Source organism: Odontesthes bonariensis, chromosome 23, assembly GCF_027942865.1.
Source record: "Odontesthes bonariensis isolate fOdoBon6 chromosome 23, fOdoBon6.hap1, whole genome shotgun sequence".
NCBI lineage: Eukaryota > Metazoa > Chordata > Actinopteri > Atheriniformes > Atherinopsidae > Odontesthes > Odontesthes bonariensis.
Window position 1 is genome coordinate 11,895,593 of NC_134528.1, and position 20,080 is coordinate 11,915,672.

The 20,080-nt window shown below is 38.1% G+C and overlaps 1 protein-coding gene across 1 annotated transcript; it reads left to right on the forward strand.

Annotated features, from left to right (window-relative positions):
- The first annotated feature begins 15,627 nt into the window (after positions 1-15,627).
- On the forward strand, positions 15,628-20,038 carry chac2 (ChaC, cation transport regulator homolog 2 (E. coli)). Its single transcript, XM_075457082.1, has 3 exons — positions 15,628-15,956; positions 17,527-17,562; positions 18,889-20,038. The coding sequence occupies exons 1-3, from the start codon at positions 15,822-15,824 to the stop codon at positions 19,267-19,269; spliced, it is 552 nt and encodes a 183-aa protein (XP_075313197.1). The 5' UTR covers positions 15,628-15,821; the 3' UTR covers positions 19,270-20,038.
- Positions 20,039-20,080: the final 42 nt, after the last annotated feature.

Genomic DNA, 20,080 nt, shown 5'->3' on the forward strand with positions numbered 1-20,080 from the left:
TCATTTGTAGTCTGAGTACCATTGACTCGTCACATTTAAGTAGGCTTTGGTCACATACAGGTAGAAGATGGGAGGGCAATAAAGGGCTGAATGCATTTTCTGTAATACAGTACAATCTTAAAACTGGCTAAAATCTTAAGTTTTTTTTAAATATATCTATATTCAAACAATGACCAAGCTCTTAGCCAAGCTATTTGTTGTCTGGATATCCGCTGACTTCACCAGCAGCCCTGAAACACTGGCTATTGTTTGGAAGAGGCTACAGCCAAATTTATGCCTCAACAGATCCTGCAGTGGAGTCTGTGTATGCGACCTAGGCCTGTGTAATCATCTTTGGTTGCGCAAAGTGTTTCTGCATAGGTCTGCTGTTTAGACTCCAAAACTCTAGCTGTGAAGTGTCTGATACTGGTTCAAACAATGATGACTGAGTGCAAAAGTTAGTGGATGTAAGTGTAACTGGTTCTAGCCAGAAAATGCTGATTGACATTCAGTTTTACTATGTCAGCAAACTATAAGCATTTTTTGTGACTAACTAGAACACAAAGAATACATGAAGTGGAGCTATTATTAATATAATTTGAAACATCTGTGTAAAATGCTCTTTCTGTTTGTGGAAAAATGCTCATACCGTTCCTGTACTTGCTTTTATTTGTTCAGGGTGAATCATCCCAGATGAGACTGCACGAGAGGCAGTGAGCAAAAAATATATTTATGCTTTAACATCAGACCCAAGTACAGACTGCGAGATAGCTTACCCATCTGATGTGCACCTTCACAGAGATGTAACTATGTATCTTGGCGATGCAGCTCATAGAAGCTGTGCTTTGTCAACTTGTACACTAATTTGCTCAAATACAATGTGGAACACAAATGTAAGATGTAAGTCAGTAATTCAGTCAGGTTTTCTCAGAATGCTAACACAGTATTCTGCCCACAACCAGACTCTGTATAGATGAGGTTCAACAAAACATTATCTCATTTTATATCAATTTTAGTAATAGTTTCAGTAAAGTGACTGTAGTTTAACATTTATCAGCTTCCCACTGATATCGATGTAGAACAGGAGTTTTAGTTTTCAGAAGCCAACTGGAGCTTTGGTGATCTAAACTGCAAACACACACTATGTGTCACTTACTAAGTCTCTGCTGCAGGCTCTGCATCACTCTGATGTTTAATCATATATTCAGCTTGTCTGCCCGCACTCACCAATCAACAATCTATCAAGTAAGCCTTTAGACTGCGAGACCTACAAAGGATATTATGCATACTCCTCTGAAAAAGCCCCGAGCTAAAAAGCAGGTTCAAATCCAGCATTCCTTGTTTTGAAAAATCAAAGACTTCCCAAGGTTTTGGGACCTGGTTGAAGGGATTTTCTCTAATTCAGCAAGTGCTTTAATGAGGATTATTAGTACGGATGTTGTGGGGTAAAGTCTGGCTGACAGCATTCTTGTGGCATTCCAGTTCATTCCTAAGATGGCTCTCTATCCAGGAAATTCAGGCTCTTCTTCACCAAACTGAGAAAAAAATTCCTTTATTGACCTTCCAAAAAATGGAATCCTGTCTCATTATTCAAGATGATTGTACGCTCTTGCATTAAAATGTGAAAATATGCCGCAGACATGACGCATACTAAATTCATTTTGTATCGATTACATTTTTTTTTTTTTAACCATGTGAGTGTCTGTATGAGCTGGAGTAGACGGGTACCAGCGTGAACACTCAGGCCATGGGGTAGAGGAGTAGCATGAATTAGGAAGTGTAAGCAGGCAGAGGAGGGTTACTATGACAACAGGGGAGAATGGTCCAGGTGACACTGAGATCGTTGAGATGCTAATTGTCCATTTTCAATCCTCCATAAAGTTTAACAGCCACTCTGCCTCCACATGTTATTCTAACTCAGTCACAGAGGATACCTCTGGGATGTACAGCTATTCCTCCCTCCCTCCCTCCCTCCTTTTTTATTCATAATGACATCCCTGTCCTCCCTCCACACCTCTTCGTCTCCTCCTCCTCGTTCCTTCTGCCATAACAGGCAGAGAAAAGGAGAGTATGTAAATATCGTAGACGATTTGGGGAACATGTGTGCATTTCTCAGGAGACAGACCATCACCTAATCATCAGAGTCTCTTCCATCCATCTCTCTTTCGTTCTTGTTTCATTCGCCTGTTCGCCTTCCCTCTCCTCATTTCTTCTTGTCCAAATTCATCTCCCTCTAGGTTCCCTCGCCACCCCCCTGCCCCCCACTCCTCATGCTGTTTATCTCCACCACTGCTCCCTCCCAACGCATTGCGTTTAACTACTTTGTTCCCCTTTAAGATAAAGATAATTAAATCAGCAGCTAAATGAGAGAAACTGTTCTACTGGCATCACCATGGTAGCACTTTGATGTTCTATTTCTGCGTGATAGTATCAACATCACGTCGTCGGTTCCAAACTGCTGTTGCACACCCTCACACACAATCACACACATATCCACTATTCATGCGTTCACACCTCACAATACTCTCATTACCTCTCACCCCCTCCTCCTACTCTTACTGTACACAAAGACACATTTGACACGCTAAGCTCTACTTTCTTCGGTCCTTTTTCTTGTCATCCAACCACAGCATTCTTTACTGCTGATCTCACCCACTTCTTTTCTCTCTTTCCTTCCTTCTCCGGTCCCCTCTCATTTCTAATCTTAATGCGCTCCCTCTCTTTCTCCCCCGCCCCCTTCCTCTCGATCAGCAGGTTGCTAGGCAACTGTGCTCCATTGATCTGGGGGAGCATGATGACAAGCTCCCATAACTGTCATGAAAACACACACAAACGCAGGCATGCACATGAATGCACACACAGTTACTGAAGATGTCTGGTGGCACCTTTAAAATGAAGGCATCCGCTTATCTGATAAGGACAAGAAATGGGAGGCGCAAAGGAGGAGGGACAGAGAGGTACAAATGACAGAAGAAGAAGAGGAGGAGAGAATGGCGCTCTATGTTGTAACCTTCTCATATCTTGCCTTTTACGGTTTCTATTATGATTCCCTATTTCTTCCTTCAGCTGACCCTTTGTAACCCTTGCCATCCCTGGAAAACAATTACTTTCCCTGGTGGTCTGGCTAAATTTCCAATCTGACCCAACTCACATTCATGGCCACTTCATCATCTCAAGCCACCAACTGGCTCCGTTCCATTTGTGCCTCCACTTCAGCACTTATTACTCACACTGTCGCTATAAAATAAAACAAAGAAGGTGGTGTAAGAAAAAGAGAAAGTAGTAAAAAGTCTAAGGATCAGGTGTAAAATGTATGAATAGCATAAAAACATAATGAAATATCAATTTGTGTCTAAATACTTTAGGTGATAGCAGCTCAAAGGCACGTCTGAAAGATAGACTGCTGAAGACTGACCTCGATTTGGTTGAATTAACGAGTGAGGCATACGTTGAATTAAATAACACCAACGTGCTTAAATGAATAGATTTAACTCATATCTATCTATCATTTAAAAAGAAAATGAATTAGTTTATTCCCCAAAACTTTGAACTTTGACTTAACAGTCTCATACTGTTAAGACATTCAATAAGCAGCCCTTTACAAGTGAGAGTTTGATGTGTGGAACACATGGTCAAGTGATATTCAGTTATATATTCAGAAAAAAGTGTCTTACAAAATCATTATCCTTGTTAAATTGATTCTTTTTGAGAAAATAGCCATCAAAAAAACACTAGGGTAGACACACATTTACAAGGTAATTTGTCTTGTGAAACAGATTTGTTTCAGATGTGTAGAGAATGCACATGTCCTGGTAACAGAATGAAAACTGTGACTTCCCTTCTGTCTTTTTTCCGATGCTTTATCATTGTTAATTTATTGCAGTCATGGAGTGCTTTGTGCAATAGTTGTAGTCAAAACCTACACTCAGAAAAGTCTCAGATATTCCTCAAAGTAATTTTCATGTGTCTTGGTAAGACACTACAAAGTATTGTTGACACAGTTATTTTGTGGATTCTCTGTGACCACTTTATCAGAAAAACTTGGGGCACAGATGTTCAAAGAAGCCGTTTTATTGTGCTAGCTTTATCTCCGGGAGCTTTGAGCAACAAATTTTTGCTGTCACGCTCTGTTTAAAATAAGGACTTGTGTCTACAGTGCCTATAAACAAAAAGTTTTCAGGCCCTTCAAAGTTTTACACATTTTGGCAGGTTTCACAGTCATCTTTCAGTCATCTTAGTCAATTTCTTTTTATCATCAATCTCCAAATAATTGTCCACAATTCTGAAGCAAGAACAGGCTTCCAGGTAATTGTGTAAAGAAAGAATAAAACTCTACTTTAGCCTGGAACACCTTTCCTTTGCAAGTTTCTCTTATTCTTCTTGACAGAAAACCTTAAGTTAAAGCAGGTGGGAGCATCAGTGCATGGCTAATTTCTGGGCCTTGTCTGCAGAGAGGTTCTGGAGGGTAAAGATCCAAACTCTGGCTAGATAACAGAATTTTGGATGTGTTTTCTTGGTGAAGTGTTTCTGTTTATTTTTTTTCCATCTGGCCAAAGATGCTGGGCAAAGGTTATCTAATGAGGATAACCTCATAAGTTGGGATGCTGTGTAAGAATGGTATTTAAAAACAGAATGCAACGATTTGCAAATCTCATAAACCAATATTTTATCTACAATAGAACATAGAAAACATTAAATGTTGAAAGTGAAACATGTTTGTATTTTATTTTACAATTTTGTGAAATATTAGCTATTAAATTCTACATTACAGTCCATAATATAAAAGGATTACGATAATCTGGGCATATCTCTGTGCTGAATGAACAAGGTGAAGAATCAATATTGGATGTCCATGATCTTTGGGCCCTCAGGCGGACATTAAAGACGGACATGATTCTCAGTAACACTTCCAGAAATCATTGTCTGTAAACACAGTACATTGTGCTATCCATAATTGCAGGTTCAAGCTATATCATTCAAAGAAGCAGCCATATATGAACATAATCCAAAAACGCCATCATCTTTTGTGGGTAAAAGCTCATTTAAAATGGACTGAGGCAAAGTGGAATGCTGTTCTGTGGTCAGATTAATCGGAATTTTACTTTTTTTTTTTTAATCAGTCTGCATCTCTGCTGGTACAGTGGTACCTTAGTGCCTATGGAGCTGGCAACTTGCACATCTGCAAAGCACAATCAATGTTGAAAGGTATATACAGATTTTAGAACAACATATGCTCTCATCCAGACAACGTCTTTTTCAGTGAAGGTCTTACATCTCCCTAAGGTCCAGCAAATGGTCTCCAGAGACAGGCACAAGGAGGCAAGCTAACAGGTTTTTATTTTCAACAAAACACAGGTAATTAACTTATGGACTATTTACAAGGACGGGATAAGGGTCCAATGTGGCATCGATATCTGTGGAAGAGCTTCCAGTTAGTATCTTATTTGATGGGTACGTTTTTTGGGTAAGTATCCAGAATAAATCCATATGTTTGAGAAGGGAAAGGAGAATGTATCTGACCAGAGCTGTAGTTTACACTCACTTTTCTGCTCAGTGAAAACATGACTGCTGAGGCAGTGAACAAACTTTGGAATGAAATCCCATGTAAGTGTAACTGCAGAAAGATCCAAATTATGAAATTCAGTGTGTTACTCTCCTGAAAGGACCAGAGGAACAAGATCACTAAAAGAAAGCAAGGATCTTCCCCGAGCGTGAGCGAGAGGTAAAACCTGCTGAGAAGGCAAACTGGCAGCAAATGAGCTGGAGCCCAGGCCTGATAAACATCTGGGAAGTATTGAGCCACATGTGCGACCAATGACTACTCAGTATCTGGTAACACCACAAACAGGAGACAAAAGGAAAAAGGAAGGAGACACTAAAGGGAAGAGAAGCACAGCCAGACCCTCAAAGTACCTTGACACCATCCACTGTAAGACCCAATAAACATAGCATCAACCAATTCACACTTATTGTGTGCAACAAATTCTATGTTAAGCATCAGTGGACTCCATCCAAGTTGTAAAAAATGGGAGAAAAAGTGTTTTCACATAAAATTTTTTAGAAAATATTAGGTAGGTACAAAAATGAGATACAATATAACCAGAACTACTTCAAAAGGCTGCCAAGAATGGGGCACCAATCTGAAATCATTTTAAGAACATTTTTTCTTACCAGAGCAGCATGTCTTACAGAAAACCATTTTTGGGGTCTTTCAACTGAATGATATACAGAACATACTGAACCTCTGAATGTTTCATACTCATCAATCAACCCTCCAGAGTGAACACAAAAGGAGAGTTCTGAATGAAGCCCTGCGCAAGGCTGAGGCAGAGAGAGAAGAATGTTTCTCTGTGATAAAGACCTTGAGATGCATCAGTAAAGGAACAAAAAGCAGACTGAGACTGAAATGACCTCATCGCTATGACATGTAATCAATTAAGACGTAGTATGAATCACTGACAAGCTTTAACTCATTCAGCTTGACATTATAAAGATATAACATGGGATTTCATGATAATCCATTCTGAAATCTTCATTTTTGGTTAAATTGGGATGAAGGAGCACAAACCAAAATATTATTTATATTTTTTTAAGTAATGGCAAACAACTATCAAAAGATATATCAAAGAAAAGGTTATTCTGCTCATCTCTTCAATGAAAAGCCAATATAAATCTAAGCAATAACAATAAAGATCAGTGGATTCTCTGAATGATATGGCGAGGAAAGGAGAAAAAAAATTCTACGACATTTAGCATGTAATAACAAATGAATGCATTGCTGTAATGAGTTATCTAATTGAAATATAACAATGTAGATGTACTTGTTGACAAAGATAATTGATTTAATTGTGAGCTTTATTGCTTGTGGTCAGCGTAGGAAGTGCAGATGGAAATATTACAGAGCTAAAAGAGAAAATGCTTTTTTTTCTCCATTTTTTTCCCTGTGGTTACCAGCAGTAAGTTGGTCAAGTGTCCAAAGCAAAATGGTCTGCTACCAGAGTGACAGACTCCCTTTTGTCATTTCATCTCAGTTCTCTTCACCTGCCAAGCTCAACATATCCACTGACAGTGCAATTCTTCTTTGTCAGCTTCGCAATTTCAAACATTTCTAAATCCAACAAATAGTTAAGATCAGAAAAGGAATACAATGCAGAAGAAAAAAAATCCCAAATCCCCAGTCTCGTACACTTCTTCATCTCATCTCTCCTCCCCCACTCCCAATCATTCTCTGACTTCAGACTCTGGTGGCTTTGTGCTGGCGCCTCTCCAGCAATTATCTGGTTGGTTCCACTCTGACGCAACTCAGACTCCAGTCATCTTCTTGTTCGTCATCAGCTCCTGCTCCCTCAGTAAAAGTGAGTCTCCCTCTCTGACATCAACTCCCACTCATCTCCAGAATGGGTATCAGTTCTATATTTGCTCAAATTTTTCTCTGGCTAAATCTCATCTTCATCTCCTCTGTGGCTCTTCAGCCAGTTTGACACCAGCATCAGCTCCACTCTGATACGGCGGTGACTCCACGTTTGGCCCTGACTACATGCCAGCTGTGCACCAGCTCTGACTCATCTCTACACAAGCCTCAAACCTGAGCCTGTCCTTTATCCAATCCAAAAGTCATACCAGCACAGTGCTTGGACACATACCCAGAGTTGTGCCTGAATAATCAGAGCTCATGCAGCCCTTTTCAGAATTGGCTGTATTGGTATGGTGAGCTCAGTCTATCATGAGATCAGTCTACCAAGCTCAGGCATCTAAACAAATATTATGGAAATTACCAAGAAAATGTTTTCATTCATTTAATTTTTTTTTTCTTAAAAAATGGTATGAAAAAGTGATGATTATAGATATCTCTGACCTTTTCTCTGGCATTATCAGCGGTTCAAATTTTCAATTAATACTGAAATATCTAAACTAACAACCTTGGTTCTGAGTCGGCACCAATTTGAGGTCTATATTTGTAGTTTTGATTGATATGCCTTAACAACAATCCAACAGACTGCAGTAAAATTTGCAATATACTCTGACAAGATGTTGGTGTCCAATAATGCTACTGTTTGAGCTGAATGGTTATGTGTTTATGGCCAATTATCAAATTATCTCTTTAGCATTTAGCTCAGAGCTATGTCGTTTGTAAGAAGAGACTTAGAGAGCTGCTTGCATGGCACTAGCATGTGTTCAACTCAAAGCTCGGCCTGAATGAGTATGACAACAACATGAGCTCTCTCAGGGTCATTATTTGACTTATTATTATTCATTATTCTACACCAAGAACCTAGAGAACCACTAACATGTGGTAATTCATTGCTATTTTATTGCTATTGAATTTATTTAATTATCTGGATATGCAAACATTTGATATTTTTGGTTTTTTATTTACAAAAATGGCATGAACTTGACAATTTGTCAACATTAATAAATAGAAAACATAAAACTGAATTCAGCAATTCAAAGGCCCTTGAAAACTCTTAAATCAAAGTGCGCCAATTGAATAAATCAATTCATTGAGTGGACCTCCAGTCTTGTCTCACCATATCAAGATGTAAAGAGCTCTATGATGAGCCGACACCAATAGATAGATTGTAAATACTTAAAATGGATGGACGGAACACCAGGAGAAAGCATTTGCTGTCATTATATGATAAACCAGTTTACATATAGGTATGGATCAGGTCTTTTGGACGTATGTGCTCCGGAAAAACAATCACAAATCATTGTGATTTGGAGTTGGTTGGCCGCAGTTACAGTAGATGTTTGGTGCAGATTAAATTCATCTTTTCAGGAGAGAAACCTCTTATCAACTGTGAAGCATGATGGTGGATATGCCATGAAAAGTAGTTTGCAACCTTAGGGACTGGGTGGTTTTCCGTCACTTATCCTGTCACAGAAAAATTGGACTATATCTCGAACAGAAAGATGCTTTTTTTATGCTGCTGTAGCTCACCTTTGATTGTTCATAGCGATAAAACAGTGGTGGTGTAGTGCCGTTTCAGTTTGTACTTTGTTATAGCATGCTGTGGTTGCAGAACCAGCTGAGAGATGTCACTGGAGCACTGTCATGCCATGTCAGATCTCCCAAACACATACAAAAAACTGGCTGTGTGATTGGCTCTGTTGTTGCCTCAGAGGCACATCAACCTTGACCCCTCATTCCTCTGGGGCTTACAAATAAAACATGCAACAAAGGTGGATCCAACCACACTTAAACTGTGAGTCTTGTATCATATCAAAGAGTGTGTCAACATTAATTTTAAACTTAACAGGAAGTGAACCTTTCATGAGGATATTGATCAAGATGCATCAGTGACCAAGAAATGTCTAAAAAAGAAGAAATAAAGGGTTATTGGATGGTTTTGTTAAAGCACATATTTGAATCCCATGAAATTGTCATGGTGAGATTTAAAATGGGTAGTACATACCAGAATACCCTCAAACATCTTGAGGGTTGATCCAGCCAATGTAATCTAGTTTACATAACAAAGGTTTTTCTGTGAATAAGAAAAGACTGTCTTCTGAGGCCAAAGGAGTGCTTTTCCTAGCTTTTCCTTTTTCCTACATAATGATATCTATTAAAAAAAATTCTGTCTGACTCTTACTGACTGCACTGCTCGCTTCTTAGTGTTGGAGAAGAGCAAATATGGAAGAGTCCACATCTGCACTGCTTCTTTAATCTTATCATCAATATTATAGTCAAAAACAGCGACCTCAAGACAAGTGAAACCCTTTCTCTAGAAATAGGGTACATTCAATAAGTAAATAAAAAAAACAGATCTTTGGAGCTCTCTTCACTGACCTCATTGGAAAAGGTTATCAGGACAATGAAAGGTGGTTGATAATTATCACAGACGTTTTTCTCTTACAGACTTAAGAAAAGACGAACACTCTGCAACAAGTATCCAAGCATATTTAGACTAAGCTGTGATGTGGGTCTGCAGCACTGAAGCTACAGGTGCTAGATAGATATTTTACCTCTTGTAATACAAAGTTATGTTTTTCACATCAAGACTATTTCATATATATATATGTAATATTATCATAATAAGATATACTATAAAATATTATGTGTTATAAAGTATTAATATTAGTATTAATAAAGTATTATGAAATATTACTTTATCATCAAGGCTCTTAATGGACAAGAAAAGGCACAACAGGGAAATATATTACTGTCTCTGGATGCTCACACATTCTCCTGTATTCATCTTTATCTAAATTTATTTTACACATTTCATACGATCAATAGATATAATCTATTGTCACCTTTTAAGATGCGGCCACAAAGAATTGTTGGACGGAATTATCTCCTTTCTGTTAGCAACGTTGGTCCAGTGTTTCCTATGCTGAAGGAAATAAAGTTAAGCACTGATGCTGTTTTTTTGGTATTTAGAGAATTCCTAAGCTAAAAAGACAATTCAATTTGACCCAAAGTTTCTTGGCACAAACTTCAACACTGAATAAACTCCGAATACTAGTGAACAGAAGCTTCTTTCATTACATTGACTCCAAACGTTTTGTCTTTTGTTTCTGGTAAGACAACGGAGAACACTGGCGTCTTAATCTGCAAAACATTTCCTTTTAATCATCAATTCTATAATTACATTTGCAATGGTTGAAGACAGTGGAAGAGTATCATTCATGCTAATGTGAACATGGGTCCCTCATTCTATTTTCTCAAAATAATCAAAGCTCATGCCGGATCGACAGTTTTCGCTGGGTAGGTTTTTGCAGATTCAGTGCAAAAACTGAGTCAAAACAGATAATATTGACTTGGTAATAAGGACTTTCTTATCTTACAGTCCTTCATATCATCATTCTTAGTTGCTATACCCATAATAGATTCACATTCTTTGCCAAGCACAGTACCACAGACTGTTGTGGCTGCGCTCACCAAGCCTGTATATGAGCCTTTGAGAGTAATCTCAGGAGTCATACCAGCAGTTCATGAACAAACAATCTGAGGCCTCAGAGCCTAAAATGGCCCACTCAACTCTGCTCTGTACTTATTGTACACTTTTAAGGCTCAGTTGGTTCAACAGCTTATTTTGTGTGAAACCACAGCTGCTTGAAAGAGTCAACATGGAGGAGACCTTTGGATGGGTTTTGTAGGCCTCAATTGCCGCATCAGAATAGCTAGATATTGGAGGTCAGACAGAGGATCCTGAAGGTGAATGCTGAGAAGAAAGGGTTGCACTAGCTAAAGAGATCTCTTTTCTGAGCTCAATCAGAGGTGTGGACGGCCTCAAGATAGAAAGAGCGGTAACCAAGAATATTGATTGTAAACTAGGTGGGTCAGCATGGAGCAGAACCTAGCATTTTTACCTTTGATTGAAACTCAAAAGAAGTTCTCGATGTTGAAAGCTTCACCTAACAAACATAACATAACTGGATTAAAAAGTAAAAGACCTTGGCAGAAAACACAAATAGAGAAAGAATTTCTTTTGACTCTTTTTTTTTTTTTTCCCCACATTTAAAAAACAAAACAAAAAAAAAACAATCAAAGAAAGACAGTAAAACAGAGCATGGGGAGTAGACAGTGTTAAATGAGTCATCTCAGATATTATAGAGGGACGTTATATTTTAAGACGAATGATCAAAATCAATGAAACAGAAGCTGATTTTCACTTCCCACTCTGAGTCACATGCAAATGTTGTCACATTTCACATTGGTAAATTTGTTAGCATCCTTTGTTACACATTCTTTGCCTTCTAAATGCCCAAATGTTTCAAGTAACATGTTTTCACTTTGTAACACAGCCTTTCTATGCAATGAATCCTCCAAATCAAATGAAAAAAAAGTGTACGCCATCAGTTCATGCCCTCCAAAACAAAGAAGCATTTAGTGATCTGATATCTCTATTGAAAGGGTGACATCACAAAATCAAAATTACTGCTCTGTGGGGGTTGGAGGGTACCTGTTGTCATGGACACAGCAAAAACCATGTGGCTATGGTCAAGGAACAGGTACCGTTATAGGTCATAATAAACGGGTTTTAACTGTAAATGGTCTGCTGTTTTACAGTTCATCCACACCAATGTGTCATCAGCAGACTTCAATGACACTAACTGACTTCCTCCTTTGGGTCGTGGGGGGGCTTGATGGACTATTCTTACAGGGATAGTAGGGCAAAATTTAGGGAGTGCCACTTTGAATGCAAAAACCAAACAACCGTTAAAATGTTAAGTCGAATGTAGCTCTCGTAATAAAAAATGAGCTTGCGCAAATGAGCAAACTATGAATATAGTCGCAGTAAAACCACCTCCCTGATGTTTGGAAGAGCAGAACAGGAAGATATAGGAGCAGCTCTGAAGAAGTAAATGAAACAGAAGAGGCGCACTGAGAGAAGAGACTAGAACTGAGAGAATTTGGTCATCAGAGAGAAGGAAGGACTATGAGGTTGAAATTAAGATGGTTATACAAACATACCAGCAAAGATGAATTGTTTTGGAAGAATAATAAATGAATTATTTGATTAATCAAAATCATCACATTGATACAGTTATTCAACAGATTACGCTGATGTCAAAATGTGAATTGCAGCAGATCTTTTTCGTTTAGGATTTTAAGATCTCTATTAGAAAATAACATTATAAAGTTGAGCTTAAAAAATAAAAAATAAAAGGTTTTCAAGTTGGTACTGTATCAAACACAGAAACAGAACATTGAATTATCCTTGCATTCATTCCTCTTCAAATCCTATTTGCAGTCTTCCGAACAAGAAATTGACCAAATTCACAAGGTCAAGGCTCATACATCCTGTCCCCTTCGGAAAAACAAGTAACACACATCTTCATCATGAGAACTGCCTCTTTGCTCAAAAAACAAACATGGTGCAGAACAGATTGTTTATTTTTCCATAAATGTCTGTGCTGTTAGCCATGACAAGACAAAGCCAACAAACAACAGGAAATGACACAATTACATGTTTTCCAAGAAGTGGGTACCTGTCAAAGATAAATACTGCAGAACAGCTTCTAGAAGTGTTGACTCACAGATGAAGGAGGAAACAATTATGTGTATGTTAGGTTTAAGATATTTTGAGTGTGTTTTAAATTGCAACCCAGCTACCAATAAACTTCTGAATGCTCCGTAAAATGTAAATGAAAAAAATGATTTGAAAATAATCATTTAGACCCTGTAATAAACAGAAGAGAGCACAAATACAGCACATCAAATGTTAAAACTGAGTTGTTGTATTTTTGTGAGGAACAAGGGTAACAGAAGACTGTCATCTTGTGTGATGCTAAAAGAATACCTTCTGGAAAATCCCATAATTCAGTTGATTAACTGCAAATGCTAGAAGCAAAAATGGAGTGTTCACTTTTCTGTGAAAGACTAAGCAAGCAAAAAGTTGATAACTAACATTTCTCAAAGTAAAATCACAAGGAATTTGAGAAATTGATGATCAAAGATACATAACATCATTAAAATATTCACAAAATCTAGAGAAATCTTAAGGGTGATCATCTGGCCCGGATCAACACTGCATTAAAGACAATCATGATACTTGGTGGTTCATCACAACATCCACAAATGCAAACTGTGCACATTGCAAGGGTCATTTGCACATCTGTAAGGTAATGCTTAATGGCACATTTAGGTTGTGGACAAACATATGCTACCACCCAGATGTCATCTTTTTTAGAGAGGGTCTTGCTTATTTCAGCAAGACAATGCCAAATTATTCTGCACATATCATAACAAAATGGTGCTAAGTTGATGTTATTGCAGTTTAAACCCATCACTCATTGAAAACATTTGATATGTTTTGAAACAAATTATAAAGAAGGAGGCCCTAAACTGTCAAGCCCCTGTAATCCTATATTAATCAAGAATGGAAAAATATTTTGCTAAAGAGGATGACGTGTTCGTGTTGTATGCCGCTTCAGACAGTTAGGACAAGCGCCGACCCTGCCTCGTTCCGAAACAGGTTTATTGGAAATGGAAAAATGGAAACTACAGCAATTGGTCTTAATTCCTTAAAAAGGGTTATTAAAAGATGAGGTGATGCAACACAGTGGTGAAAATGCCGCTGTCCCAAAGTTGCTGCAAGCAGCAATTCAGAAAAAGCAGAATACAGTAATACAGTAACATTAGTCCAAGCAAACATATGCTGTATCTAATTAAGTATGGGTTTTAAGTTTAGTTCAATTGTGCATCATACTTGATTTACCTTTCACGCAGCAATCTTAACTATTTTGGAAAGGGCATAGTATTATTTAACATTGCATACAGTCACATAAATTAATAAATTATTATCATTATTATAACCAGCTTATCATTTTCACAGGAAGAATTTCGAGAACATGCTTTGAATTACAGCCTGTGTTATGACAGCAATTTAGGGGGTGAAAAGCAAGAAGAATATGGCTCTGAGTGAGCAACCACAAGAGCAGTAAACATGGTTATTGTTTATATTTTCATACACACTGCATGACAACAGATTTACACACACTCCTAGTGTAGAACTGACCTTTGTTTTTCTGTTGGTTTGGCTTCAGAGTCTTGAACAACTGTTTCTGTGTGGCAGATGTTTTCTCCGCAACATTTTCCTGCCCAGCTGGGCATTTCAACCTCAGATCTGTCTGTCCAAACTGGAGCCTGGCACATTACATAAAAGGTTTGCTGACTAGCCTCTCTCAGAGGCAGCATAATGAGCATGGCTGTGGTTCATGGAGCTGACATTACATGCCAGACTGTTACTGTCCACTTTATTTGGTTCTGAATCAGTGCTCACACGACACATGTGGAGAATTCTATTTCAGAGAGTACAACATGAGACACTGTGGGGAAATAGAAACTCAGCACCCCCTGCTGTCAGGATTGAAGCTCTATGTTCTCAGTTAAGACTTAAAATAATGCAAAACACTTTAGATATTTATTGAAAGCAAATTAATGGATGCATATCAGAGGCAGCCTGCAAGAGCAGCTTGGGATACATCCATTAGTAGGTCAATGTAATCATTTCGGGGGAAAAAAAGGAGAATTACAATAGTTGATATTGTCTCTTCTGCTACAAGAGGACAAGACAACATCAACACATTTATTAATTGCTTATGTCGTTAACATTTTGCATCACTTTGTAATCCATGTTTTTTTCCACTAGTAAAGTTCGTGCACCTCTAAGAATATAACAATGCTTGAAACTACATGTCTGGCATGTGTCTGGCGTCAGTTTGAGATTACTGTACAAAAATCAGATTGAGTGAAAAGGAAAATATGCTATATCTTAGTACCATCAGGGAGTGAGTATTTCATGAATATCTACAGATTTTAAATAAAGAGATTCAAATTCAGATGACTTCTGGATATAGCAGACACTGAATGTTTATCGATTGTGTTTGGATGTACGGTTTGTCACACTCAAGGCTTCCCACATTTGAGCACCTTTTGACCTAAATAAGATTCTCACACTGACAAAACTAAGAACAACCGGAAAAACGTATATTTCCCTTCAAAATAAAAGCTAGATGCTCCAAAAGAAACAACTGCGGTGACACTGCGCATACTATCGATTTGAATTACTAAGAAGACGTGTTCTTCTTTTGAAGTGATAACTCATATCCGCTGTAGAGTTTAAAGTGAGTCTGAAATTTGCAACACGTTCAATACATGCGATTTATTGTGAAAGTCACTGCACGGAAGTACAGGTACTTACGTAATCCAGATGATTTGACAGTTTGTTGCTCGAAGGCATGTTTTCTGGTTGTAAAACGTCCCCTACAGTCTTAACAGGTGAACATGTAAGTCATTTAAAGCTCTTAGCTGTCCGTGTGAGAAGTTAACATTTCGTCCTGCTTCTATCGTCCTTGTTACCATAAAGGTAACATTAGCTTAACGTGTCACCATGTGGGTTTTCGGTTACGGCTCCTTGATATGGAAAGTAGATTTTCCTTACGAGGAAAAAAGAATTGGTTATATTAAAGGCTTTAGCCGTCGGTTTTGGCAGGGCAGTACCGACCACCGAGGAGTCCCGGGAAAGGTGAGTGTGTACTTTATTGGTGTGAGATTTGTCCCGAAACAAAAGGTCAGAACTGGTCAAGTTAAAAGTGTTTTGTCATGCCAAGTTCACGTTTCTATATGACATACTATTTATTGTGACATCATTTTGTATCAATGTATATAATACAGCGCCTTTTGCTTCTGCTACATTGTTTCTTGTGGAGTTAAATTTGCTGCAAAATACTGTTACGTTTCATACGTTTTCTGAGCTTTCTTGCTAACTAGGCTTGCTTTAGCATTTCTAATGACTAACATGCTGTAATAATATATGTATGTATGTATATTATATGGACTATGAGGGAAGGGACTGTTCAGATCACGTAATTATTTGCACGCACATGTTTCAACTCTAAACCATGTGAATTTGATCTTCTATTGAAAGTTGGGCGTATTTATGGTATTTTAAGGTTGGCAAAATGATATGGCAGATTCATTGCTTAGGACAAAATGGGCCAAAAACGGTAACTGATACTAAAAAGTACAAAAATAAATAAATAAACGTTTTAAGACAGATCCCAAGTAGAAGATACATTTGGGTCTAATCTGGGGTCACTTTGGGCAGTCAAGGATCAGTTACAACCCTCATTTGCTGTCAGGGATGTAACTCCATTGTAGTAGCAAAGTCACAGCATCAATAAATGTTTTATTATAAAGGGTCAACGGAAAAAGTATAACTTTACTGCAAAAGATTTGGTCAAGGAAATAAGAATATAAAAGAACGAAATTAAAGAAATGGGAAGCCACCAGGAAGCTTTTCATCCTCCAGTTCCGTGACATATCAGAGGTGGATTGTTTTGAAGTTCATGGTGTCAAGCACTCAGAGATGTGGCCAAGGCAAAGAGGGTTGAAACACAACCGGTTGTAAATAAGCTAACAAGTAGAAGCAGCAAGATCAATCCAAGAAATCCCCGAAGGCAAGTTTTTCCAGGTTTTTTCGACAGATGCAATGAGGGACTGTTGATGGAGCAGACAGATGGACCTGTGGTTCTATTATTTACAGACTCAGGTATGGGCTGCTAAGGTTGAGCAAGTTGGACCTTTTCAGGTTGGAGATGGACTGTAAATCAACTCCCAAACCTGCCGTTAGATCCTGGAAGATACTTTCTTTTTCAAGCTTGTGGGTCCTTTTCAAACCTCAGATTTATAGTGAGTGGAGAAAAACTTACCTTTGTTGAACAGCAGTTTGAAGGCTGCGGTTGCCTCCCCGGGCAGAGTAAACAGATCAGAAAACCGACTCCACTGGTAACTCTATATTCCTTAAAGGCCAAAATTCTTATTTGATTGCTATTTGTTTCTACTGATATGTCTGAACATTGAGAATGAATTAATGACGTGCGAGAAAACATCTTTTTGAAATTGATCTGTTGTTGCCAAGCAATTCTGCATGCTTATATATTCCTCTGGGGAACAAGTTAAATTATGGCAATAACCTTTCAGATAACTCCCTTGATCTGTTTATGTTTTCAGAAGACTTATTAGAGGACTTCTGTTTGGTGTCTGGGTTTTGTATACTCAAAGTGTTTGATCCTCTCTGTCTTTTCCCTTCACAGCCTGGTCGAGTCGTCACTCTGGTGGAGGATCCTGAGGTGCGTTTTAACCTCTCCATAACTTGTAAAAGCAGCTAATAGTAATTAAGTTGGAGCCTGTAAAAAATATAATTCAGACTCCACTGTGCCGTCTTAAAAAAGTCTTCTCTAACGCTACAATGTATGATAAATAAAGATAAAACAATAAAAAGATAAGACATAGAGAGGCAGAGAGGTCTTACCAACGTGATACATCACCAAAAACAATAAATCAAGTGTTTGATCAATGGAATCCTTGCTTCAGCAGAATGTTTGGAGTTTTTTCCTTTAAAAAAAATAAAAAAAGAGCGTGAAATGTGAGCGCGAACGTGAAAAATTGTTCTCATTTTATAGTATTGAACTTTATTCGCTTATGGTTTAACTTTAAGTTACACTGTAATCTGTTACACACAAGCACACACAGCACTTAGATGCTAAAATAACAAATGAAAAACCAAGCAATCACGTTTGCTTTGATAAGGTGTACACAACTCATTCACCATTTTGTTTGAGTGCCAAACACAGAATGTTATGTTTACTGGTGGTAAATGATTTATGTAAGTACCAATATGTTTTTGTAGCAGGACACAAACAAGATTACATTTAATATACATGGTGATAATAGTTTATTACATTCAGAGGGCCGTAACCCCCCCCGCCCAACTTCATAATCATTTGTCTGAGTGGCTGTAAGTATGAGAGGATTTGTAATATGATGAGGAGCTAATAAAAGTATCACTAAGTAACCGGCCATGTAATGAAATGGAATTCTACTTTATTAAGACTTCATAAGTTATGTTTACTTACATCCTGTTCTCAGGGAGGGAAAAGGAGCTTCGCTCAAAGATGATAACAGTGTTTACTGACCAGGAGAGTATATACGCTCCATGGCAGTGTGTCAAGTGAGCTAGCACTTCACATAATCTTAGAAATTATGCTGAAAACTGTTCATTGCAAACAGCATGAACTATAGCAGTGGTTTAATAATATGACAGTTGCTGAATAATGTTTTCAGTTTTGATTACCATTACTACGACTATCCCCTTTTTATACTTTCTTTCTATTGGGAAAATTCAAACAATATACAATATTATATTATAATGTATCTTTTGATAGTAAGCCAAATGCAAGTGCACCCAAATAATGTTCTTAACCTCAAAACTGTTGTGTTTATTATAGTAGAAGTTGGATGCACAAAGTTTGGTGTTCATGCCTTTGTTTTTTGCTCTTCTTTATGTTCCGTCATCTATTTTGCTTTTTCTTGCATTGTGTAACGCACTTTCTGTTGGCTCGTGTTTGAGATGAGCAACACGAATAAACTTGTTTTCTTCCATACTACTTCATCAGGGGTGTGTTTGGGGTGTTGCCTACAAGCTGCCGACAGGCCGCGAGCAGGAAGTCAAGAGCCACCTCGACTACCGCGAAAAAGGTGGTTATGAGGCCATCTCGGTGACCTTCCACCCCCGTCCTTTGCTCACTCCCTCTCCCAGCCAGACGTTGCTTTACATTGGCTCTGACGACAATCCCGACTACCTCGGCCCCGCACCTCTCGAGGAGATAGCCAACCAGATCGTCAGCTCCACTGGACCAAGCGGGAAAAATACTGAGTACCTGTTTCAGCTCGCTGATGCTGTGAGGACTATCCTGCCGGAGGACTCAGACACACATCTGTTTTCTCTTGAATCCTTAGTAAGAGAAAGGCTACAAAATGGACAGAAACACTTGTAATAGATTGTCACTATTAAGTATAAAATAAGACTTAATCATTTATTTATTGACCGGGCTGGATTTGTCAAATAATCTCCAGATGCAAGATACACTTTAGTGAGGTCAAACAAGGTTTTTGTCTGATACAGAAAACATGTTGACCTCATTAATGTTGCATTGCAAAGAGATGTAACCACTTTGCTTCATGAAATTTTTTTTTTTAAAAGACATCACAGTTCAAATCAGTGTGGACTAAAGGTTCTCATAGCAAGGATAAATTTGTAAACGTAATACATGTAAATGGCAAGAATCAGAAAATTGGTTTGACTGATTATGGTTTGAATGGATATGATGGATCTGTTTCTCTGTCTAGCTTTAAATAGTAAAGATGAAAGGGGAAAAAAAAGATATATATATGATATATATACACTTTTAACCTTTCAAAACTTCATCAGGACGTTTAGTCGTGGTCAAATATATAACTTTTTATGTGGTTTATGATCCCATACCTGTAGAACGGCATTCCCAACAGCCTCAACTGTGTTTTGTGTTACTGTAAGCACTGATTACCATTGTAACACATTGTGATGATGACTACTGTCAACACTTTACCTGATAAACATCAGCATGTCAAAATTGCTACGTTAGCATGGTAATTTTAACACTCAGCTCAAGATCCCTGTGTGAAAATTGCAGCCCTCGAAGCTGGGTGTGAGGTTCTGTTTGTCTCGTTTTTTCCATGTAATCAACCTTCCATGTGCTCTTTTAAAATAAATTACCGTTAAAAATATGGTGCATTTATTATGATGCTTTGTGTGAGATTTAATTGTAT

What these genes read in the sequence shown, in the direction of transcription:
- chac2 (XM_075457082.1), top strand. Translation starts at nt 15,822, where the DNA reads ATGTGGGTTTTCGGTTACGGCTCCTTGATATGGAAAGTAGATTTTCCT. An exon ending in ACCGAGGAGTCCCGGGAAAG is followed by an intron (nt 15,957 to 17,526) that starts GTGAGTGTGTAC and finishes TTCCCTTCACAG; the next exon opens with CCTGGTCGAGTCGTCACTCT. An exon ending in CTCTGGTGGAGGATCCTGAG is followed by an intron (nt 17,563 to 18,888) that starts GTGCGTTTTAAC and finishes CTACTTCATCAG; the next exon opens with GGGTGTGTTTGGGGTGTTGC.